Source organism: Sparus aurata, chromosome 5 (genome assembly GCF_900880675.1).
Source record: "Sparus aurata chromosome 5, fSpaAur1.1, whole genome shotgun sequence".
NCBI classification, from domain to species: domain Eukaryota; kingdom Metazoa; phylum Chordata; class Actinopteri; order Spariformes; family Sparidae; genus Sparus; species Sparus aurata.
The window spans coordinates 8,560,460-8,584,580 of record NC_044191.1 but is presented as its reverse complement, the minus strand read 5'-3'; the positions used below and the strand labels follow the sequence as shown (position 1 = coordinate 8,584,580).

At 40.5% G+C, this 24,121-nt stretch overlaps 3 protein-coding genes across 3 annotated transcripts; 1 reads left to right on the top strand and 2 right to left on the bottom strand.

Annotated features, from left to right (window-relative positions):
* Positions 1-337: 337 nt before the first annotated feature.
* Positions 338-2,717, bottom strand: LOC115581848 (rho-related GTP-binding protein RhoF-like). Its single transcript, XM_030417313.1, has 5 exons — positions 2,442-2,717; positions 2,189-2,276; positions 1,749-1,858; positions 931-1,065; positions 338-822 (listed from the first exon to the last, which is right to left on the bottom strand). Exons 1-5 carry the CDS (start codon positions 2,574-2,576, stop codon positions 655-657), a joined length of 636 nt encoding a protein of 211 aa, XP_030273173.1. The 5' UTR covers positions 2,577-2,717; the 3' UTR covers positions 338-654.
* Positions 2,712-17,876, top strand: LOC115581845 (histone-lysine N-methyltransferase SETD1B-A-like). The gene is made up of 19 exons (XM_030417310.1): positions 2,712-3,023; positions 3,820-3,953; positions 4,148-4,303; positions 4,429-4,539; positions 6,623-6,893; positions 6,994-7,106; positions 7,235-8,254; positions 9,743-10,456; positions 10,555-10,671; positions 10,764-10,842; positions 10,942-11,144; positions 12,832-12,970; positions 13,063-13,461; positions 14,050-15,075; positions 15,302-15,468; positions 15,553-15,678; positions 16,300-16,419; positions 16,562-16,699; positions 16,846-17,876. The coding sequence occupies exons 3-19, from the start codon at positions 4,163-4,165 to the stop codon at positions 17,017-17,019; spliced, it is 5,058 nt and encodes a 1,685-aa protein (XP_030273170.1). The 5' UTR covers positions 2,712-3,023; positions 3,820-3,953; positions 4,148-4,162; the 3' UTR covers positions 17,020-17,876.
* Positions 17,193-23,376, bottom strand: LOC115581846 (4-hydroxyphenylpyruvate dioxygenase-like). The gene is made up of 14 exons (XM_030417311.1): positions 23,305-23,376; positions 23,176-23,202; positions 22,653-22,715; positions 22,225-22,329; positions 21,918-21,960; positions 21,266-21,348; positions 21,033-21,122; positions 20,803-20,906; positions 20,622-20,699; positions 19,732-19,894; positions 19,576-19,647; positions 18,673-18,795; positions 18,242-18,358; positions 17,193-18,115 (listed from the first exon to the last, which is right to left on the bottom strand). The coding sequence occupies exons 1-14, from the start codon at positions 23,305-23,307 to the stop codon at positions 18,005-18,007; spliced, it is 1,182 nt and encodes a 393-aa protein (XP_030273171.1). The 5' UTR covers positions 23,308-23,376; the 3' UTR covers positions 17,193-18,004.
* Positions 23,377-24,121: the final 745 nt, after the last annotated feature.

Here is a 24,121-nt window from a genome sequence, read left to right as displayed (position 1 = left end):
TGGTTTGTCTGTCTGGCCCATTCTTCTGATTTGGCAGAAATGTCCGCTTGGATTAAAGGATGATCTGATAATAATTTGGTCACGGGCCTCAGAAAAAAAAAATTTGGCCACGACTCAACAATTCGTATCATAATTTTGACACAATATTACACATATGTCTAACAGAAGAAAATCCTGTTACACAAAATAAAGTCAAAGACCAACTTCTCTGTGATATCATAATCTTTTGCAAAAAATGTTTTCCCCATTATTCAACGACATATCTCAGCAACTTGACTGGTTTGCAAAGGCATACAACCGCCAGCTGTATGTGTAGAAACTAAACAAAAACAGTTTCTAAAACAAAAAAAATAATTTTATTTGCCAAATGTCCAATGTACAAATGAGTTTGACTTCATGACACACGGCACAAGAAGTTAAAAGTTAAAAGGTCAAGTCAGAAGAATGTAATAAAATTATATACAAGAATTATATACACATAAATATGCTATGTCATGCTACATACTTTGTATGTTTTGTCATTGTGCCTACCATAAGAAAAAAAAAAGTCATGCATGTGCTGTGTAAATGATAAAGTCAAAAGTAAAACCACACAGGAGATGTCTGCAGTCATGGGTGTCACTTCAGTCAGTCAGTCAGAGCCATGAGCATGCATCAGAGCAAAGCACACACACTTACACACTGCCTGACTTGTTCTGGCTCTCTTGTCTCCATTAGTGCTCGCTTTGTTGCTTCTCTGAATAAGTCGTCCACATTCTCCCTGTATTTGGCTGAGCACTCTACGTAAAGCACAGCGTCAAGTTTCCTCTTGGCCTCTTCTCCCTGTCAGTGTTAGATTCCCACAAATTGATCAAAACGTGTGGTTGCTTGTCTAAGGTATAGTAAATGTATACAAATGTACTGATCCTGGTAGGTTTATTAGCTTCATACCTGGAGATATGTGACGGCATTCTGGCCCGATGACCAGAGCTTCTTCATCAGGACTTTATCTTTTCGTAGATCTGCTTTGCACCCAACGAGGATGATGGGCACTCCGTCACAGAAATGGTGGACCTCAGGGTACCACTAAAAGATATTAAACACTGTAACATCTTTGGGAGGCAGAATCTGCAAAATGATTATATTGCAAAGGTCAAGATCGTAAGCCTGACTGGGCCAACGGGGCACAAGGCCAGGGGCCCAAGGTGTCAGCAGGTCTGGGGCCAGAGCGTCTGTTTGAGGTGCATGTTAACATTTCGTTGTGAAAGTCAAGCACACACTACAAAGACACACAGAACAATGACACCAAAGTAGCATTAAACTCCCAGATGAAGACAAGAAACAGTCAAGAGAAAATTTAAAAAAAAAGCCATAAAGAGAATCAAAAGTACCAGAAAGAGACACAAGAGCACTACAACGACACAAAAGTACTACAAAAAGACATAAAACCACAAAAATATCTATGAGATGGAAAAACAACTACTATTAAGAGACACAAAGAGACCACAAAGACACACAAAACTACTGCAAAAAGTGACAAAGAGACTCAAAATGACCACAGAGGCATCAAAGTATGAAAACCAAAAACAAATTAGGGTACCAGAGGCGGCCTGTTGTATACATGATGAAAGGTCACCTCAAAGTGTCATTTGTAGATTTAATACTGCGTTCATTAAAAATGAACTGGAGTAGGAGACAGCGAATTCACACCAACCCTGATGACATCTTCCTCAACCAGAAAAAAGATTGAAGACATGTTTTGGAAGTACCTTCACAAAGACATTATCAAAGCTTTCGGGACGCATGATGTCGTAGCAGATCAGCGCCACGTCAACACTGTTGTAGGAGAGAGGCCGCAGGCGATCGTAGTCCTCTCGACCTGATCACACAACATCAAAACCGACCATTTGAAATTATCATCAAATAAGCTCTTCATTATAGATCAAATATTAAAATGAATAAAAAAAATAAATAGATCACAATCACAGCTAATAAAATAATAGTAACATAAAAAAAAACCCTCTCAGAACATTTTAACTAACTTAATTGTATTTTCAAAATATCATTTAGACCACAGACAACATGGCATGTGATTGTGTTTCTTTCATGTGTTCACTGTTGAGGAATGACAGCACACGCCTTCCGCAGACTCGGGCTACCTGTTCAACAAGGTGATTTCAGACCTGTGAGGCCAAGCGTGAGACCTTACCTGCTGTGTCGTAGAGATGTAGCCGAAAATATTGCCCTCTGTACCTTGAATTTACAACACTTGTGTCAAACACAGATGGCACATATTCCTGGAAAAAAAAGAAGAAATTTTCCCTCAGTGCTGGACTGCTGGTGTTGAATTGAATTCTCGACATTTTATTGTTTTGTCTTTACAATACGATGGATTTCAGGCAGAATCCATCCCTACTTTTAGATGAATTTACAGAAAAACAAGTGAGCCAGTGTGTACTTACCTCTGGAAAGTCTCCTGTAGTGTAAACCTTGAGTAGTGAGGTTTTCCCACAACCCCTGTCTCCTACAATAACAACCTTGAATTCCTCTCGGTGGCTGGTGCTTCCTCTGTTTGCCTCTGATCCTCTCCGGGACATGTTTTGTGAAAAGACAGATGAGGAGGGAAGCTTCCAGTGACTGCTGTTCCTGGCAGTGTGTACAGTATACTGCGGAGATAATCCAGAGATAAACAGAGACAGAGAGAGTGCAGTGGCAGCCAGCTAAACTGACTTGCAGAAGCTTTGGTATGAACAGATGAAAGGGCTTGGAAATGCTTTCTGCGGCACTCACACCTTGAAACACACCTACAAATATTTAAACCTACCTTTCTTCCCTCTGTCTGGATATTTAAGTGTGTGAACAACCTCAAATATATTGGCTGCATCTTTCTACATAACATGAATTATGCTACTGTTTTCTTTTGTGTTGTGGTAGCTTGTATTGGTTTAAGTATAAATACAAGACAGCGTATCCTGCTCAGAGGGAAAGAGACACCGCCACTTTCACATTAATGCTGGATGGAGGACGTTATGATGCACCTGAAAGTAAGAACAACTCAGGGTTCACCTAGATTGTCTTGGTATGTTGTTCTACTCATCTAAGATTCAATGAAAGTATTTCTCCATATCTATTCATGCATGTGTAATAAAAGAATTTGCATCACATACACAATTTTTATGTCCTTAAAATGCTATGTTATAAAATGTTCTCTATTGTATTGTTATGTTTTCTTTTATGGTGTTGTGTATTGTAATGTGATATTATGCTATGTTTTATTGTTTTATGTTATGGTTTGTTATGTTATGTTTTGTCATGTTTTATTATGTTACGTTATGTAATGTTATATTTCATAAATATATTATTATTTCTGGATAAAGATCGATTTCAGAGCTCATTATTTCACTTCCATTTCCGTTAATGCTGACAAATTTGCCTTTTTAGTTGATTAATTTCACTATGTTGGATTATACATGATAATGAAATACTATTTTGCAATAAAAACAATAACTTTGCAATAATAATAATAATAATAATAATAATAATAATAATAATAAATACAAGTAAACAATTCAAGTAAACAAGAATAAAAATAAATGCTGCCTTATCAGCATTTCTACTTATATTGTATTATACCAAGTTCAGCCTGTCATCATAGTTTAAACACAATATTCTAAGCCTACAAGACAGGACTTTTTATACCATACACATTTTTGATTCAAAAACAAGCATTTTGTAACATTAGAAGCTAACTGCAACTACTGAAGGTAAACAAACATTTCACACTTCTCACCTGCCGACCAACCTTCTTCCAACCTGTTGTGTTCTTCCGCCTCACTGAAGGATCTATATTCGGTCTCTATCTGCTGGCGGATGGATCCATTCTCCATCCCGGGGCGACGAAGTGAGGAAAACACCGTAAATAAGAGCGGCTTTTCCACAATGTTGCTCCATCAAAGGATCCAACTTTGGCGCAGGTACGCAAATACAAATGTTTTGTTAGACTTTTAGTGTTTGGACACGTTGAATTTGACGAGCCGTTGTCTTTTAGAGAAGGATAATGCTACAGGTGATGCTCCCATCACCTGTCGGGGCGTGTTAACCTGATGGCAGGACCAATGTCAGCTAGCTAACAGCTGGATGCATCGTGTTGACTTTGTTGTTCTTCCAGGGATCGACGAATGTGATGGAAAGCGAAAAACAAGCTACTGAGACAGAGACACCTCAGCCTCAGCCCTGGAGAAGTTGTAAACTGATTATTGACCCTGCGTTGACAAAAGGACTGTACAAAGTCTACCGTTATGATGGAGAATATTTTAACATACCCGTAAGCATTGTTTTAATCATCTCTCCATTGTTCGGTCGTATATGATAACTGCCTGTAACACATTTCCCCGCTATAACACTGCGCCGTATGTCTTCCATGATGATGGATGTTGTTTACCTGGACAGGTGGAGGATTTACCGGTAGGTCTGTTTCCTGTGGATACAGTCAGAGATCCGCGCATCTGCCGCCTGTGGAGCAAATGCATCAAGGCTGACCTTTCGGTGGCTAAATTTAAGGTAATCTTTTATCAGCGGTGGAGAAAGTGTAACATCTTAATGCTACAATGTAAAAAGTAGATCATTACAAGTAAAAGCCCTGATTTGAAAACGTTATTTAAGCAGAAATATGTAAGTATATCGAGGGATTTGTCCAGAGAGTATTAGAAGTTAAAGTTATATACAGTTATATATAGTTATATTATAGTGTTCTTGTCACAGGGGTCAGTTTTAGGCTCCATCACCAAAGTTGCAGGTGTTCACTGTTCTGACGTAATTTTGTTCTTGAAATTCACTGTATGTGGTGGAAGTCTAATACTGAGAACAATTCTCATATTTTTTAACAGCAAAGGAAAAACCTAAAGTGCGCTATTTATTTTGTTTCTAAAACGGTGATTAGTTTGTTCAGTTATATTATTTTTGTCCTTAATAGAGATGAGAAAAAAGTTTATTTTTGACACATAAACCAAAGTCCTGAACTCAAGCCAGCCTGTGGTATAGATGGAAATAGCACACATGTCACTCCGGGGCTTTTGAGGCAAATTGTTCCATGATTTGCATTTCTGTGACTCTGCCAGTGACTCTGCCAATGTCAGTGACATAATTTTAGCTGTATTGAGCTTGTCATAAAGGCAGGGGCGGTTCTGGGGGGGGGGGGCAACAGGGGCCAGTGCCCCCGTAACTCTGAGTCTGGACCCCCCTGTGGCCCCCCTGACAGGGAGTCCGCATTAATAATACAATGACAGATTTCTTGCAATGATTTTGTATTGAAGGGAAAGGCAGAAATAAAGTGTCTCAGCAGTTTACTACCCAATCAAAATTGCTGAAATTGTAAACACTGCTTTGTCTGAATGAGGGATTTATCCTTTTTTCCGGGTTGTATGTGCCCCCTTACAAAAAAGCCGGCCCCAACCTGGCCCCCCTATTAAAACTGGTCTAGTACCGCCACTGCATAAAGGTTGCATTAGGTTTTGAACTGAATTGATTTTTATCTTTTTTTGCAGTGTGTTCATGTTCATTTACACCTGCTTGTCTAGTCGAGGGAATTTTGTCAGCATGGACAAATCTGTCTCGCCCACTGGCTTCTGTTTTTATATGCACTGACACTGATAGAGTGTTATCTGGTGTTCAAAACATCTCTTCTGATAACTCAGACTTTTAACTGCAAAAATGAGTGTGGAAAGGGCCCCCCTTTATCCACATTCTTATTTGTTAAAAAATAGGATATATGTGAGAATTTACCACACATAGTTGGACAGCTTACCCGGTGATGGGGCAGCTTGTCACAAATGCACATTCTGTATTTAACCATTTATAATTCTATGTTGATAATTGAAAGATTAAAGATATTGGTGCACAACAGTTTATGATTAAATGTAATATGGGAAAAGAGAGAATGTGATATACTGAGAAACAAGAAAATGAAGTCAAAGCAAAAAGTGTGACAAGATTCCCAACACTCAACCTACATTTTTATTTCTTACCTATTACCTATAAGCACCGCGCCTAATGATATTTTTCATTATGGATTAATCTGTTGATGAGTCTCTTAATTAATTGTGATGGTTAGTAAAACTTCTCAAGCGATTGTAAGGTTTGTGTAAATATTATAAGAAATGTGCATTGCAATCACCCAGAGCCAAAGGGACACCTTGAAATTGCTCATGTCTTTCCGACTAATAGTCCAATCTCAAAATTCACTTTAATTTAAGTTAAGAGTAAAAAAGTTTCAATACCTCACCATGTAAGGTTTGTACATCACCGATCAATTAGTCATCAAAGTTGTTTAGATTTACTTAAATGAATTAATTGTATATACTAAATGGTAGTTTAATCTCTCACTATGCAAGTATGCAACTATGCTCCTCATATGTTTTTGTATGCAAAATCTTAATAACCAACTATTAACTACAGATGTCAAACAAAAGTAGAGAGTAAAAGTTGAATATGTAGAGACAAAGTTTAAACCAGTATGAATAGAAAATCCTCAAGTAGCGTAATTGTAGCTCAAATTAGTAATCAAGTAAATGTACTTAAACTTGATAATCATAATAACGACGGTAATAATAATAATAATTGTTGTTGTTTCCCTGCGTCCTTTCAGGTTGATGAGTGGTATGTTGGTCGTGTTCCCCCCAAAGAAGTGACGTTTTCCAGGCTGAATGACAATGTGAGGGAGTCGTTCCTGACTAATATGTGTAAAATGTATGGAAACATCGAAGAAGTGGAAATATTCTACAATCCTAAGAACAAGAAGCATTTAGGAATCGCGAAGGTCATCTTCGACACGGTGAGGGCCGCCAAAGACGCTGTCCAACATCTCCATCAGACCTCAGTGATGGGAAACATTATTCATGTGGAAGTCGATCCTAAAGGTAAAAAATAAAGTTCTCGCGTTGATATATGTATTGAAAGTTTAAATGTTCTCTTGATGATTTTGTTGATTAATTGAATTGTATGTGGAACCTGCCCCAGGTGAAAACAGGGCGCGATATCTCCAGCTTCTCTTACGTGGTCTCTACACTCCTTGGACGTTGCCGGTGGGCAGCAATGAGCAAGCCATTCAAAGCTTGATCGACAGTTTACTGGTAAAATATTCAAAGCTGATTATAATGGTTTGACCTAATCAGATATTCAATATTCATTAACCAGCTGTTTTGAAGGATAATATTTTACGGTTGTTAACGTGTTTCTCTGTGTTATCTGTCTATTACAGCGCAGTGCAGCCACACAGCGACAGGCGAGCGTCTCCAGCCCCACCAGCATCTCCACACCCCTCTCTCTGGACACAGCCTACTCCAGTATTTGGCAGGATACACCTTGCAGCTTTGGGCTTACACCGCGTTCTCAGGGAACCCCCCGCACTCCTTGCTTGTCTGCCACTCCTCTCTCCCAGGACTCTTGCTACTCCAGTCTTCAGGCGACGCCGGTCCTCCAGGGGGAGCCCTCCACCTATAGTGTTCATAAACCTGTAAGACGAGAGCTCTGCCATCGCAAACCCGCGAGGCATCACAGGGGATCCGGCGAAGTCTCAGACGTCAGTTTATTTTTGAAGCATGGCCAACCACAGACACCGCACCCCCTCTCTACTCAAATAGAAGCAAGCAGCCAGCAGCTTGCGCTGTGGCGTCACAATGCACAATCCTCTACTCACAACAACACAGAACCTTCCTTTAACCTTGCCTCCCCCTGTCAGGAGTCCACCGCCAAGGCTTTACACCTGAGCTCTTTCAGCATCCTGAACATTAATTTCACAGCTGACCGGCAGACAGCGGCGCCCTCCCCACCTTACGACCGTGCGTGCATAACCGAGTCATCTTCACCTGCTGTTAACTGCTCCTCCAGCAGCCCCCGGCCAGAGGGAGAGAGTTTGGACTCGCGTATTGAAAGTTTGCTCATAAACAGACAGAGCACTGACCCCTCATACTTTGGTAAAGAGACTGTGGAGGCTGACGTGCACTCTCAGGACAGCCCGACTTCACCCTGCTCAGCTAACACCTCCCCTCTCTCAGATGACTCACTTGTTTGCTCTCCGGCTTCTTGTGTGTCCTTCCCAACCAGCCGCCAGCGCTCTAACAATGATCTGGCGGACGTCGGTTCAGATGAAGAGGATGAAACCATTCGAGCAGTTTCCTTTCTTACAAGAAACTGCCAGTCCCCTGATCGCTCTGATTTTACAGATTTTGAAGGGAGAACTCAGGATGCAGAAAGGATCCAGTCATCATCACACCCAAAGGTAATTCCTCACGATCCTCACATGCCTCATGATGTCAGTTAAAGTAGTAGTATTTAAAGGAGATTGTGTCTGTGGCCCTAAAACGCTCCCAAATTGCTCACTTTATGCAAGACCCAATCTTCTGGCTGAGGATTTAAGGTTATGATGAAGAATATGGAGTTTAGTTTGTGGTTTCTTCCTGATAGTAGCAGTGACACAACTGTGCCATGCGCTTTATACTTACAAGCAGTTGTGCGCACAGCTGATCTTGGGACCTGTAACTGCTCTGAAATGGCTCCAAGTGACTTTCCTGACTTGTTTCAAATCAATAATTTGCTCTTTCAGATCAATGCTGAGCTCTTGTTTGTGGCTGAGTATAGTGAATGTATCAAACAAGCCCAATTGAAATGGGCCCAGAAAAGTAATCAGTCAATGTCAGTCAGAATCGCTCAGAAGTAGTTAAGAGGCCATGCTACAAAGACAATCACACAACTTTCTATAATCACCTGAATTGATCGATCAAGTTACTGTATGTATGATTTTGAGCCAGCAGATGTGGTCACATTTTCAGAAGCCCTATGATAAATTCCGATTTGAACTCATCTTCATGAATGTTTTATTGTTCCACTCATTCAATCACAACAAAAATGAGAGCTGTAGAAATGATTGGAAGTGAAGACTGCCGTGATAAACATTTTCTTAACAGGTGGATGTTAACTTTTGACTGCAACTGTAGGTATGTTAGAGCCCACAGCTGAGAGGAAAACATGAGTGGGGTGGCTTCCAGCGTTTAGCAGTCATATGCTGTCCTCGTTTTAAGGAATGTGAACCCCACGATTTGAAATGGCCGTGAAGCAAATGGCTTACCTGAAACAGTTTAATTTTAAAATGATAAGTCAAAACAAATGTAATGTTTTAAGAAAACATCGGTAGCTAGTTAACAAGCAAAGCTAGCACGATGCCTGCAATCTTACTAATGTTAAGACGATTGCACAAAGTTAATAATGCTGCCTGCCAGTTTATAGTTGCTGCGGTGAGTTCAGTGCATTCCAAATCAAAACACGACTTTATTGTTGTAAGAAAACTGAAGTTAGTCTTACAATAAAATGAACAAGTTTATTATTTCTAGCCAGCTTCCAGATTGAAAATAATTGTGGCCGTGTTCTTTTTGATTCAACAAAACAACTAGATAGTCAGTTTTGACTTTCATACTTTCATGCAGTCTTCTTTTTGCCATCTCCATTATACTTTTCTTCCGCAGCTGAGTGTCAGTCGTAAACTGAGCAATTTGCGAGAAGTGACTCAAAATAAATGGAGAAAGAAGAGTCATGTGCTGCTTCGTTACCATGGCTACACCCTAAGTTCTTTAAGTGAGCAAGTCAAGTTGACACTGTACAGAGTGCTGGGAGTGAGCCCATCCTATTAGTTGTGGCTCTAAATAGCCATGCAGATTGTTTATGCAAGTAGCCAGCCCTGATGATTCATACCGACTTTTCCTGTCTTACTCAGGAACATCATGCAGCGGATGAGGATAAGGACCAACCAAATAACAGAGCATCCGGAGCTCTGACACCCACAGAAGAAATCTCCTCTCATCCTCATCCTCATCCTCAACCCCAGCCTCCATCCTTTTCTTCTCATTTTCCCTCCAAAGCTCCTCCTGCCATCAGGCCTGGATGCTCCCATCCACCGTTCCCATTTCCCATGCCTCGCTTTCATCCGTCAATTCCACCCGTCCCACCTCGCCTGCCCAATGGCACCATCCCCATCCCACCACCAGGCTGGATCCCACCTCCTGGCATCCCCATTCCTCCTCCCCGAATTCCACCACCTCCTTCTATTCCTCCCCCGCCCACCTTTCTCGGACGGCCTCCGCCTTTGATTGTGCCGCCGGGTGTTCCACCTCCTGTGTACCCCTCACCCATGCAGCCTGCAGGCCCTTCTGATAAGGGGTATCCTCCGAGGCAGTGCACTGCACCTTTACCCTTCCCTCAACCACCCTGGCCCGCTCCACCTTTTCCCAGGTTTAACCCCTTTGTGCCACCGCCAGGCTACCCGCTCCTGAGGGAGAACCCTCATAAGCTGACAGTAGAAAAAGTTTTAGAAGTCATCGTGGATGAACTGAAGTCAATCATTAAGAAGGACATCACCCGTAGAATGATTGAAGGGGTCGCTTTCAAGTCATTTGAGGAGTGGTGGGACTGTCAAGAGAAGAAAACAAAGGTAATACCTTTACATTCTTTATTATTTCATAGGAAAAGTCCTACAATGGCTTTGGAGCCAGTAGGTTCATTACTATTCCTGTTTTTTTTTTTCACAAGTTCCAAGTTCCTCCTGTGAGAAGTGGACCTACAAGTGTGGGAGAGAGGACCAAACAAATAAATCCCCTCACTTGCATCAACGGTCAGGGCAAAAAGCCTCCACTGCCGTCTTTCAAGGTAAATGACTCTGCTTACCTGTCATTTAAAACACACTGCGTTTGTCCTCTGAGTGATCCATGACTGTAAAGTGAAATATCCTTGTCATGCAGGTAAAAAGGAAAAGAGCTGATGATCCTGCTACATCAGAGGAGATAGAAAATGTGTCGTGTTCTACACTTGAGAGTGCTGGTCAGTGCCCCTAATACAGTCAGTCCTCATTTACCTTAAATAACTCAATAGTGTAATCCAGACTGTTGACTGTGTTTTTCTCGTTCTTTGTGGTTTCAGATGTAAAACAGGGGGGTGACTTATTTAGACCTGCAGCTGAGAGAGCCAAACGCAGACATGCAAGACCCCATGCGCTTGAAAGTGATGATGACGATGACAATGATGATGAAGGGGGAGAGAAAGATAACACACTTCAAGATGAAGAGACAGTATCAGACAGAGTGGAGGCAACTGTGCCAGTGAATGAAGCTCCTGAAATTCTGGTAAATTCCTTTTTTAAAAAGTGATATTAAGAAAAAAGGTTGCAGTTTGGTTAGTTAGCATGACTTTGTTTACAGTTTTGTTATGAAAACTACGCATATGTAGTATAAAGGGATACACAATATGGTGTATATCAGCTTGACAATGGGATATTTACACCAATCGGGCATAACATTATGACCACCTGCCGATTATTGTGAAGGTTCCCCTTGTGCAGCCAAAACAGCTCTGACCTGTCAAGACATGGACTTAAGACCTCTGAGGGTGTCCTGTGGTGTCTGGCAACAGGGTGTTTTATAGTGGATCCTCTGGGTCCTGTATGTTGAGGGGGTGGGGCCTCCGTGGATAAGGAGGGTCAGTTATCTTGTCACCACAAACTGTCTCCTTACTCTTTATTACAGTTTAATTTATCCCTATCTTTCATATTGTAATATAGTTTGGGCGAGTGCTTTTCCTAGTACTCTTTACAAAATCTTGGTCCACCAGAAACGTTTTGTTAGAATTGCAACTTGATCAGAGTCTCACATCCCATCGACTCCTTTATTTCAAAAACTACAAATTCTTACTATTTACGACATCAATATTTCTCAAATATGTGTTTTTATTTATAAGATCCATTCAAGCGAAGGGAATATTCCTGAGCATTTCAAGACTTACTTTAAAGCAAATTCACAGGTCCATTCCCACTCAACTCGTCAATCTTCAGATCTTCATCCTCCTAAATTTGTTACTAGTAGAGGTCAAATTTTCAATAAGATTTAGGAGTACCAAATTATGGAATGGCTTTTCCCATCTGGCAAAGAACTGTTCTTCCATGAAATGCTATAAAAGAAACTTAAAAGATCATTTAATGGTTATTTTGTAATTGCTTTTTTTTTTTTTTTTTTTGTTATTATATATAATTTGTTACTATTAGCTTGTTATTACTTTTATGTAGTTTTTATTTTTTTATTTTTTGTATGTTAATTTTGCGTTTCCTTATAATATTGTGAAATTTTTTAGTGAAATTATTTAGGTGGAGGCTTCAAATAAGCCCACTGGGTTTTCTGCCTCTTCCTGCACTGTATGTTATTTGTATTCTTTGTCAGTATTTGTTTTTTTTGTTTTTTTTTAATCGTGCTAAATAAATAAATACAAAAAAAAAAAATACTAAAAAAAAGAAATGGATCAGACCTGCACATCTTACAGATGCTCCATCAGATTGGGGATTTGTGTTCCTCGAGCTGTTCCTGAGCAGTGTTTAAGCTTTGTCATGGCACATTGTCCCGCTGGGGGGCCAATGTCATCGGGTAGTGTTTTTGTGATGAGAGGGTGTATGCCAGCCCCCAAGGTTTCCCAGTAGAACATTGCATTGTGATGAGATGATCAATCACGTCACCTGTCAGTGCTTTTAATGTTGTGGCTGAGCGGTGTATATTATCTGCTTTTGGTCAAGGCAGTGAAAACTAAGTTGCTGTTACTGAAATAAAAAGTGATGTGAAGCGTCTTCACACTCCAGTACAGGAGGTGGTGCTGTGCACCTTTAAAGTTTTAGTTAAAAGATGTGAATACATCTATTAGAAGCAAGTGATTAAGCAAGTAATGCATCCCTAACAGTCTACTATATACAAAGTGTTAGTATGATAAAATGTTTTTATGTTAAAATATGGAATTATTAAGACTATATAATGTAACTGGTGTTCTCATTAGTGTGACAGAGGTGATGATGATGACCATGATGATGGTGATGATGGTGATAATCATGAGGAAGAACAAGCAGATAAACACGCTGAGGATGAAGATGCTGCCATCTTCCGAACTAGTGATGGAGCACAGGGCTCAGATAGCGGTATGTTAGAGTGTCACACAGGTACAATGCTCAATACTAATGAATAATCACATACCGAACAAGTAAATATTTCTTTCTTTCCCCTTTTATAGAGACGCTTTCAGAGAGCAGCTCTTTGGAGGAAAGTGAGTATTCGTCAGATTTTGACTCGTCTGACTCGTTTGCCTCAGAGAGCTTTGAGGACTCACTCAGTCCTGAAGATGAAGACATGGAGGAGGATGGTGAGGATGCCAGGAGTTTAGAATGTATAGTCATATCCTCAGATGAAGAGTCGATGGAGCTTGAGCCCCCCATCACCCCTTCAGCTCCGCTGACGCCGGGTGCTCAGCTGGAGCTGTGCCTTCAGGACTGGTCAGATCCTTCTCAGAGGGAGGAAACCGAGGAGAACCAGTACACATCCTGTCAACAAGATGCCTGTGACATGGATACCATCATGGAGCTCGAAAGCAGCAAATCACAGGACCGTCTCCTGTCACCTATCGGACCTCCAGGTTATATGTCCAGCATGATGTATTGCAATCAATAGAAATAGCTAGGATAGTGCCAATTCTGTTTGATTTCCCAAATTTTCGCTCCCTAATGGGGATCGAATTGACAATAAAAGCATTCACAGACATTTTATAACATGGATATAAAGTATTAAGTAAAAAAAATCTGAAATTCTTATCTACAAGTACATAAGTCTGAGCACAAATCCGTTAACACAAAATCTAGTTATTAAAAGTGGGATCCTGCTACTTCCCAACAGTGTCCATTACAACTTCATTCAAGAAGCCCATGTCCATAAGCTTCAAGCCCATGACTGTAATATTCTGTATAAGATCAGTACTATACAGCTGTTAAGAATAATGATAATATTTTAATGCACTGTTATTTGATTGGTAGCCGGTGTGGGTAAACATACAAAGTTCGAGTATTCAAACGGGAAGGGAAAACTGTTTTGGAAAATGTCCAGACCTCTGTGAACTATGACAGTAGCATGGCTTAAAAGGATCCCACATTTGTGAAAAATGCAACAAAGGCATTGACAGAATGGTGAAAATATAATTTCAATGTTTTCTTGTTATTTATCCGTATAGCAGCGGAGCTTGACCTTGATGTAGAGATGGAGAGCCCTGATTGGACTGTTGAGTCGCCGGAGAACATAGAAAACCTGCAGCCTCTGACTCCGACTGGCTGCTTGGAGGACAGTGACCCTGACCTGATAATAAGAAGCAAACCGACATCCCCAGCCGAGGAGGAGGTGGAACGACCTCAAACACCTGGCAAGGACATAGTGGTTGTGAGTGTAAGTGAGGACTCGGCTGATGAAGTCCTCTCCCTCGCTCCAGCAAACACTGAGATCGTTCTAGCTCCCTCTGGTCCCTCATCATACCAGGAGAGGCCCAAAACCCCCGGTAAAGAGGACAGAAGTGAGTGGGCTCAGTACAGTTGTGGGAGGGCTCCGGCAACACCAGGCAGAGAGACCACCATGCCAGAGGGTGGCACAATTATGTGCCCAACTGTTTGCAGCCCGCCTCCTGTGCCATACCTGTCTAGCAATCCATATATCACAGCCCCAAAGACTCCTGGAAGAGACATCATCCTCCCCCGAAGAGCCATCGTCCACAGGAGGAAAACACAAGTGGTGAGCTCCTCTCAGCCGCTGTTATGTGACTCTCTCAGAGGATCTACCATCTCTCTGTGCAGCCTCTCTGAGTCTTCATCTGACTCTGCTGATGGGATGGGCATGTGGACCAGTTCAGGTGTAAGAATGAAGCCCTTGCGGGGACTGGAGAATATGCCAGGGCTCCTGGATGAAGAGAATAGGAGAGAGACAGAGAAATCCTCATTGAGGAGAAAACGGCTGAGGAGGCTAAAGAGAAGATGGAGAGTCCATCAGCGGCAGAGGTCGCTGAAAAGAATTACTGGGTCTCTCTCCTCTCATGGTCATCCTCACAGATGGCGGCGTTCACTCTGTGAGGAGAGGAGGATACTTCACAGAGTCTGGAAAGAGGGACTTGATGAAGAAGATGCCAGGCTGCTGCAGTGTACTTATGTCCGGCTGCAGGAGCAGGATAATGGCTGCGGGTGGATCAGTGACACCATGTGGACACCTCACCCTCATATCCTTTTAAACAAAGTTTGAGGTTAAAACTAAATTGAATTCAACCAAATTGTGGGTGTTGTTTGAATAACCAGCAGGTAAAAGTTGTGTTGATTCATGCACAGATGACTAAGATTAATTCCACAGCATATACATCAACAAATAATTCAGATAAATCAGTAACCTTATAGAGACATGCAGCTGTGCATCATATTCTGTGCTTGGCATCCTTGACTGCTGCTCACTGACTAAAGTCCTCACAGAGAATAATGATGAACACAAATCATGGCAGCCACAGCACAGGACCGGCTCTGCTCGCAGTGAAGGTTTCTACAAAATCAGCAGGAAAGATAAACTGAGATACCTCAACAACATGAAGCTGACTACGGAGCTTCCATCGACAAGCGCTCAGGTACGAAAGAGGGGAAGTTGTGATGATTTAACTGCACAGTTATTTATTTCATTCAGTGCCTGATAGTGACATGTATTTCAGCAGGGAAGTTGTATCCCCGTCCAGCAACCGACCTCCCTGCGGTCTGGATCTGACTTCAGGTCTGAACAGCGTCGCCTGCTGTCATCTTTCAGTTGCGATAGTGACCTGGTCAAGTTCAACCAGCTGAAGGTAAGGAACATATTACCAAAGATATGTACACTAACTTTGAAGAAGTGCAAACAATTTGATATGAATTTGTTAGCATGTCAAATTCATAAACCACATACTATATTTACCAAAAGAAGAAAACACTGCAACAAGAGATAGGCCTGTTCATGTACTGCTAGGCTGATGAGGGAAATGTTCTTCTCTGCATCATTGACAGGAACCGCCTCCTACTGGCACGGCATTGTTTTTTGATTGTTTTACTTTTTTTTTTAACGAAAACCAAAATGATCCATTTTGCGAAAAATCCTTATATGTGTGGACAAGATTTTAGTAAGGTGGCAAGAACAGACATCAGGAAAGACCTTAGGAGCAAGCTCGAGTTTATAGAAAGTCATATATTTATATTTATATTTGTATTGAGGCAAATTAGTATATAGCTATTAACTTTAGGTTTAAATATAACTGCTAATGACATTACCACGTCTACAGTGCAATAGAATGTAATCTGTAAACACTGAATAGGATATTTGAGACAATGAGACAAACAGGAGGAAAATGAGGAGGGCAAAGTAATCAAATGATAACTTGAAACGATAACTGCCACGCCAGTAAACACTTTTTTTTGACATCTTCTTATTTCAGTTCCGAAAGAAGAGGATCCGTTTCAGCCGAAGTCACATCCACGAGTGGGGCCTGTTTGCAATGGAGCCTATAGCAGCAGATGAGATGGTGATCGAGTATGTGGGCCAAATCATCCGACAGGTAAGGCAAACATGTGCTCTCAAGCATGGTTTGTTTCCCTTGAACTGGCCCAGCGGGACCCGCTGGTTGTTCTGGGTGTTTTCCAGGAGAGTGAGTAGTGTGATAGTGATAAACAACAGAATCTATTTTTCTTTCTCCTTAGGTCATTGCTGACATGAGGGAGCAGAGATACGAGGACGAGGGCATCGGAAGCAGCTATTTATTCCGGATCGATCAGGACACCATCATCGATGCTACTAAACATGGGAACTTAGCCAGATTCATCAACCACAGCTGCAACGTGAGTTAAGAGCTGGTAGCTGGTGGTGTTGAAGTTTAAAGGAACAGTTCACACAAAAATTACAATTCAGTCTGATTTGTTTAATGTGATGGTTTGCGCAAAATGCATTTACAAAGTTAACGTTTGTGGGTTTACTTGTCTTGCAGCCTAACTGCTATGCAAAGATCATCACTGTGGATTCTCAGAAGAAGATCGTGATATACTCCCGGCAGCCGATCGGCATCAATGAAGAGATCACGTACGACTACAAGTTTCCCATTGAGGAGACAAAGATTCCTTGTTTGTGTGGAGCAGATGGCTGTCGCGGCTCCTTGAACTGACGTATAATGAAGCGTCCTGATTATGTCAGTAGCGACATATACCTCAGGTACTGTACATATCTGTGAATATGAGTCAAAAAAGCTATTTTACCACTAGTCAATAACTGTGTGGAGACCAGAGATGAGCTCACCACAGACAATTGACGGTGCTGCTCAGTGAATGACGAAAAATGGACCAAGCACTTGAAACTTTACTTCATCAATGAGGTTTGGCATGAAATTACAGCACGAGGCAACATTTGGCTGTACTTTACTTTACCTTACATTACACATTGTGTCTCCCCCCACATGAACATTATGATACAATGAAATATCTGCTGACCTCTCATCAAAATGATAACAAAAGTGTACAGTTAAATGTTTTCATTTATGAGAGCTTCAATTGAGTTTTTTGCTTGAGTCAAGCTTGTATGTATGATATTTGGTTTCCTTGTTGACACTTTGGAAAAAGAAAGTGTTGCATTATGAATGTTGAAGGGGAATCTGTATTTTTAAACCCGGGCCCTATGTTTACATAATGGTGTCTGAACGACTAATGCATAAAAACTTTTTAAGTGTTTTAAGTGTTTAATGACATTATTGAAGCAAATTCTACAGAAATAAATCGTATAGTTTAAGAGTAAAATTCTATTTGTTTAGCCAGAGTTTTGGTGAGTTTTTCTGTTGAGTTTGACTGAAGTGAAAACATAGGCTCCAGGTTTAAGAATACAAGAATTCACCTATAAGTGAGGATGTACTCTTCTTGATACAAACGCCTTGACCTTAATGAAGTGCTTATCAACGCATATGTATAAAATAAATGTACATTGTAATTAAACATGCAAGTTAAAGAAGCTTTAATAAACATGGTTTGTGAATTTGTATTTTGTATCTCACAACATCAGTGTTGATGTAGCACCGGATTCTAAACAGACAGCATCTCCTTAGAGAATATTGATATTGGTAGTAAGTATTCCAGAACTATTAAGCAATTCCCACACTGGGATCACATGTCCTTTGACACTCCATTTGGTGTCAGGATAGTCAGATTCCCTCTTGCATGCTGGTCTGCCTCAATGGCTTCAAAAAGAGACTTGAAGTTCCCTGCGCCAAAGCCCTGTGCAAAAAAAAAACCATGTTTTTAAGTTTATGCTTTGACAGCGAACAAAATCCCATTATCACAGATGTAGCCATATTGACACACAGATTAATGTACTGTAAAAGATGTGAGTGGCGCCCTCACCTGATGGTTATGTCTCTGAATGACCTCCAAGAACACAGTGGGGCGATCCTGAACTGGCTTGGTGAAGATCTGAAGTAGATAGCCATTGTCGTCGTGGTCCACCAAGATCCTCAGCTCCTGGAGTCAGATCACAATATAACATTTGTCTATTGCTATGAATTTCTCTATTCGGTTGTTGTGAAGCTTAGTGGAAACAATGCTCTTCAAAAGTGGTTACTACATGTGAATTTATATGTATATATATATATATGTATATATACATATATATAGATCTCTCTCTCTCTCTTTAGCATATATATATATATACATACATATATATACATACACACACACACACACACACACACATATATAATTATTCCTTTGCCCAAACAAGAGGTTCATACCACACCAGTCCTCCAAATTAGTTCAAATCTGATCTTAAATCTGACCTGCAGGACATCCAGGTCCTCTGAGATTTTGACCTTTGAGTGTTTCAGATTCTCCCTCAGCTGGTTGTAGTAGGTGTCCGGCACAGACATAAACTCCATCCCACGCTCCTTCAGGTTACGAATCTGCAGATGAAGGATTCATCAGAGCATTATGTCATGGATATTTTATAGTCAATGCGATTTGGATTGATTAGGAGCAGATTATTCCCTGTGAATCAGTGTGTGTTTATCATATATTTTTAGGGAACTTTTTTATACAGTCCTGCCTGCATAGTATATTATTCTCTTCTCTTCTGTTTTATTTATTTATTTATTTTTTTACAATCATTCATATTCATAGGCTTCTTTTTTGACAAACTACGTGTTTAAGCTTAGCCATTTTTCTATTTACACTTTGGTTATTTTAACAACATAACTTTCTAATACAGGACGAGCATGTTAAGAAGAGTAAAGGCTCTGTGAAGAAAGCTTGTCATCAGGTCTTTAACTTGGCCTTATCCTGTAAGACTTGGTTTACATCCTAAATAATAATCTCAATTAAAAAAAATCACAGTTACATCAGTTTTTTGACAGAAATGACTAAAATGCGTACTTTAGTCTGTGAAATAAAATAAAATTAAAATGACCCAGATGTGTGGATTAAGTTTGTATCAGGGCATACACAGAAACTGCTCTAATGTGTCTGACCTGGTTTTTGTGGGGACAGATAAACTTTTAATTTCAAATCCCTCAAATGGCACTTTTTTATTAACTGAAAATTAACTGCATGAGACAAGATGTCTCCTACGTCACTGTAAAGTCCATTCTCAGTGTTCGTGCACGGCAGTTTCAGGTGTCCACGTCACACACATTGTGTCTGCTGAATATTGGACCAGGATTGGGGGTCAGGAGCCCTTTACTTACTGCGGTGATGATGTCTGATGTATTCATGGCTATATGCTGCACTCCTGGACCTCCATAGTATTCCACATACTCCTGTAAGAGAAAATCTCGGTAAATAACGCCTGTGATTGAACCAGTATTGTACAATTAATACAATAATATAGAATAAAAACATGCCTGGATCTGAGACTTTCTCTTGCCCATGGCAGGCTCGTTGATGGGCATCTTCACCGTCTCCTCGTAGTTTGCCACAACGATGGAGCGCAGGGCGCTGAACTCTGTCTGAAGCTGCTTGTCGTCCACTGACCAGAAGCGGTGAAAGAGAAGGTTTCTTTGGTACCTGTATGATCATGAACCAGAGATCCATAAGACATATGAGGGATTGAATAAAAAAATATACAAAAAACATGTTTGTCCTAACTGTAGTAGTATTCTAGATCCACCTAGTTTTATTGTATTTGAGAGACTGCAGACGTCTCCATGGTTAATATCTCCAAAACTCAGCAACTCACACCAAAACAGTCTAGATGGATAAACAGCACTACAGGTAAGAGGTAATTATGTATTTTTAATGTTTGGGTGAACGGTCCCTTTAAACCATCCTAAATGTTTAGTGTTAGTGGTGCATACCCAGAAAAAGTTGTATTAAAGGCCAGTACTGATGTTGCTATTGCTTCATGACCTCACCAGGAGAATTGCAGCCTGTTAAACATGCGTGAGGGATTTTTGAGTTACGATCATGAGGTCCCTCACATCTTAAAACCTCCACCCTGTTTTACACCCCTCTTTCCTGGATCAACCAATGAGCTTGCTCATTTAGAGAGCTGCCTTTGCCCCGCCTTTACATGCCTATATGATGGGGAGAAAACGAACTCCAGATGTGCAAAAACCTCTGGACTCCTACTTAAGAAAATGTAAAGTCATGCTGATCCTCGACTCGTGCCAGAAAAGCAGAGTTATACAAGAATCAGACACCATTACACTCCTCCTCTCATCCACCCCTTTGACTTGTTTGTTGCTTTCACTTGCGCTACAAGTAGTAGTACAGAAGTAGTTGAGCCCATTACCAATCCACCACTGGAACCATCTCATCATCTGGTTGGTTTCCAACAACATGATCAATGAAGTTGAGTTTTCCACTTGGTCTGCGTGGACAAACAGAAGCAACAACTTGTGAAAATACAGTACCTACACTGTCATTCTGACTTTATCACCTTATATACATTACAATAACTTTTATCAACTCACAGTTTGGCTAATAAAGGGTCCTTGAACAGAGGGGGTTGGAAGCCTGGCAGGAACAACCCGCTGTAACCTGACCTCTCCACAAACGTGTGTGTAGTGTCACCATACTGCAGCAAAACAAAAGCATGACCACAGATGTGTCTTTTCTTCTTTTGAGGACATTTCCAACCTATTTCATAACGCGTAAAACCAAAATAGTGATTAAAGTGCTCAGTGTAAGTGTCTTCCCTTACCGTTTGAAGCACGGCCAGCCTGACTTTACCAAACTTGTCCTCCAGGGTGTAGGGCTCCTTTACAATAACTGCACCCCGCTCCCTGGCTTTCTGAAGGAGGATATATGATAAGTGCTTTACATGATTGAAAATAGTTTCATAGCTTTTATCATCAGCAGTTAGATACAACCTCAAACCTATTGTGTTCAAAATAGCTGAAAATGCACCTTTAAATTAAAAGCTGAAGTATTTACCTGCACAAGGAAGTCACAGTCCTGCACAGTAAATGCGATGTCCTTCACTCCATCACCATGTTTGACTAAATGTTCTCCCATCTCTGAGAAAAGAGGACAACCTCAGTGAGACGCGTGCAAAGTTTGTCAAATACTGACTTTTGGGTTGGCATTCGCCCCATACACTAACTGTAACCCTCCAGGGTGTTAAGTCCTTTTATGAATAACAGAAAGGCTATAAATAATATGACGAAATCATTACATGTACATAACATTCAAAAATATGAGTAAAAGTGAAAATACATATATTCACATGTGTATAGGGCACAGTAACTAGTCTTGGGATTTCAGTTATCAAATAAGTGTTGTGGAGTAAAAAGTCTAATTTTGCTTCTAAAGTGTAGTGAAGAAGAAATAGAAAGTAACAGCTAATGTAAACATCAAAAGCGTACTCAAGCACAGCACTTAGTAGATGTACTTAGTTACAATCCACTGCATGTAGAATCAAGAACAAGTCAGAGGATCAAATCAAAGAATATGTGAAGAATTTAAAGTAATGTGCATTATATTCATGGAAATTGATTTTCCCTTTGAATGCCAGTCAAGTTATTTAAAAAACACAAACAAGTACAGCTGAAATATTCCAAAAAAAAATTGATGATCGGTGCTGTACCTTTGTTTCCAGGATTGAGGGCAGATGAGAACACATAAATGATCTGTGAAATGCAAAGTGAAAACAGCAAATTACGTCTGATTTACTCTACAAAGCGACCACTGTACCCAATGTAGTTATTCATTTAAAGCTAGTGTTACAATCCACATTAAAAAAACACATGTGATTAAGCCATTTGTACTGAGAATATTTACAAAAAGAACAGATTGTCAGGTTTGTTTTATTGCCCTAAAAGATTTATTTGTTCTAAATGTTATTAGGCACTGGTTTTCTCACTGTGTGATGTGTGCTGTGCTTCCAGGCTCACCTTTCCTTGCCTGACGGCATGGGACACGACATCTCTGATGCCTGTCTCCAAACCCTGATAGGCCAAAGGCTCAAATCCCAGCTTGTTACAGTAATATGATGCAGCCTGTTGAAGACAAAGATTTTAGTCACTGAAAAGCCTCCTATTACATGTTACAGTGGAATGAAACGGGGCATGATCACAACAGGTTTGCCTTAAATGTTCTGACAGCGCCCTCTCCTGGTGCCTGCTGAGGCCTGACTCAGTCTGTGCATTGTGAACATAAATATGTGATCTGGGCTTTACATGCTGTGTCCCCTCCACCCCTCTGGAGAACCAATAGCCTCGCTGTGTGCTTCGCCTACCATCCATCTGTGAGAAAAGTTGGTCAGAAAAAATAAATGAATAAATGTGTCCCAAGAAGTGGAGCAGTTTATCAGTGAACTTACCTGTTTTGCATTTCCAACCCAGAATGTCAAGTGATCAAAGCAGAGGAACCTGCCCTGCTCGTGCTAAAGACCAGAGCAAACAAGGATTAATGAGATTTAATCTGAAGTTTTCTATCGTAGTTATCTAAACTGCACATTCGTACGATGAAAATGCTGCTTTAAGAGCTCCTTTGTTAAGATCAGACTTGCTACATAACAGCAATGAGTGAAATACTTTGAATATTAACAAATCATTCTTAATAAAAAATGTTTTGCATTCTTAATCTTAGCATACTGAAAAATAAAAGGCCAAAGAACAGGAAAAAAAAATCTGCCCTTCGATAACTTGTTACTCAGAACTAGATCGGTATGATAATGCAGTTGCTGTAAACCAGTTTATTACTCTGATGATGCTTATTTTACCAGAACATTGTTCCATTTAAAGGCATAATTTAGGCATAAAACGTGATCAGTTTAAGAAAATAACAAGACTTTTTGCAGTGTAGCCTCTGGTCAGCACAACACATGTGATAATGTCACCTACCTTTTCACCTTTGTCTGTGTATGTTGTCTATAACACAAGAGCACATCATTGACAAAAGTTATTTATGCGTAAACACGTCTCTAATAGAAGAAGCCATCTATAATCAATCAACAATGAACAGTAACTCACCATGCTGCTGGCGATGACCTGACCTGACAGTCAGAATGAAATCTCCAATGAACCTCTGAATTCTGAAGCAGAGATGGAAGTTTTCTAGATCTACACCCACCAGTGAGGAGGAGGAGGAGGAGGAAGAGGAGGAGGAGAAGGAGGAGGATTGATGCTTGGTGTGGTTTTGCTGTTATACAATGATGACTTTGGGAAAACAACCACATATCCCAGGTCTAATTCCGCCTCATCATCACTTAATTCACTGAATTATGATACTTACATTATACCCAAAAGACCAACTGCAAAGACTTGGGAGGAGTTCCATTTTTCAAATATAAAATAATGTGAATGACTTTAAGTTATTTTTCATTGTTTTCCTGCTTCATAATGCGTTCTGCATAATCCCAGTTGGTATTGAACAATTCCAAACGTTTCTATACAAAGGCATATAGAAAAACGCTGTTTGTCCACACAGGTTTAGGATTACAGCTGCTTTTTTTTTCCAGAAGAAATCGTCCATATGTTAGTGTTTAGCGGCGAGAGGAGGCTCACTGATGCTGGACTCTTATTGGCTCTCTGGGGCTGAGCTGAGTGAACCCTCGTGCAGCTTGAAATGCCTCCATCCCATCGATCCCCCTCTACAAATAGTTTTCCAGTGATTGTCATTACTCCAGTTAAAGATTTGAAGGTTCATCTGGCAATTTAAAGCTATTGTGTAACACCGTTCATAAATATAAAATAATGTATAATAAAAATAGAATTATATAACATATAAAGTTGGTGCATCGCATCGACTTTACAGGCTGAATTAACGGGTTTCAGCTGGAGAAGCTGT

Bases quoted from the DNA above. Each gene is read 5' to 3' on its own strand.
- LOC115581848 (XM_030417313.1), bottom strand. From the start codon at position 2,576: ATGTCCCGGAGAGGATCAGAGGCAAACAGAGGAAGCACCAGCCACCGA. The intron at 1,859-2,188 runs GTAAGGTCTCAC...TTGTGTGATCAG, and splicing joins ACATCTCTACGACACAGCAG to GTCGAGAGGACTACGATCGC. The intron at 1,066-1,748 runs GTACTTCCAAAA...AATATCTTTTAG, and splicing joins TTGATAATGTCTTTGTGAAG to TGGTACCCTGAGGTCCACCA.
- LOC115581846 (XM_030417311.1), bottom strand. The intron at 21,961-22,224 runs GTGAGCCTGGAA...TGCATTTCACAG, and splicing joins ATGCCGTCAGGCAAGGAAAG to ATCATTTATGTGTTCTCATC. The intron at 21,349-21,917 runs GTACAGCACCGA...CTCTTTTCTCAG, and splicing joins CCTCAATCCTGGAAACAAAG to AGATGGGAGAACATTTAGTC.
- LOC115581845 (XM_030417310.1), top strand. From the start codon at position 4,163: ATGGAAAGCGAAAAACAAGCTACTGAGACAGAGACACCTCAGCCTCAG. The intron at 4,304-4,428 runs GTAAGCATTGTT...TTACCTGGACAG, and splicing joins GAGAATATTTTAACATACCC to GTGGAGGATTTACCGGTAGG. The intron at 11,145-12,831 runs GTAAATTCCTTT...TGTTCTCATTAG, and splicing joins ATGAAGCTCCTGAAATTCTG to TGTGACAGAGGTGATGATGA.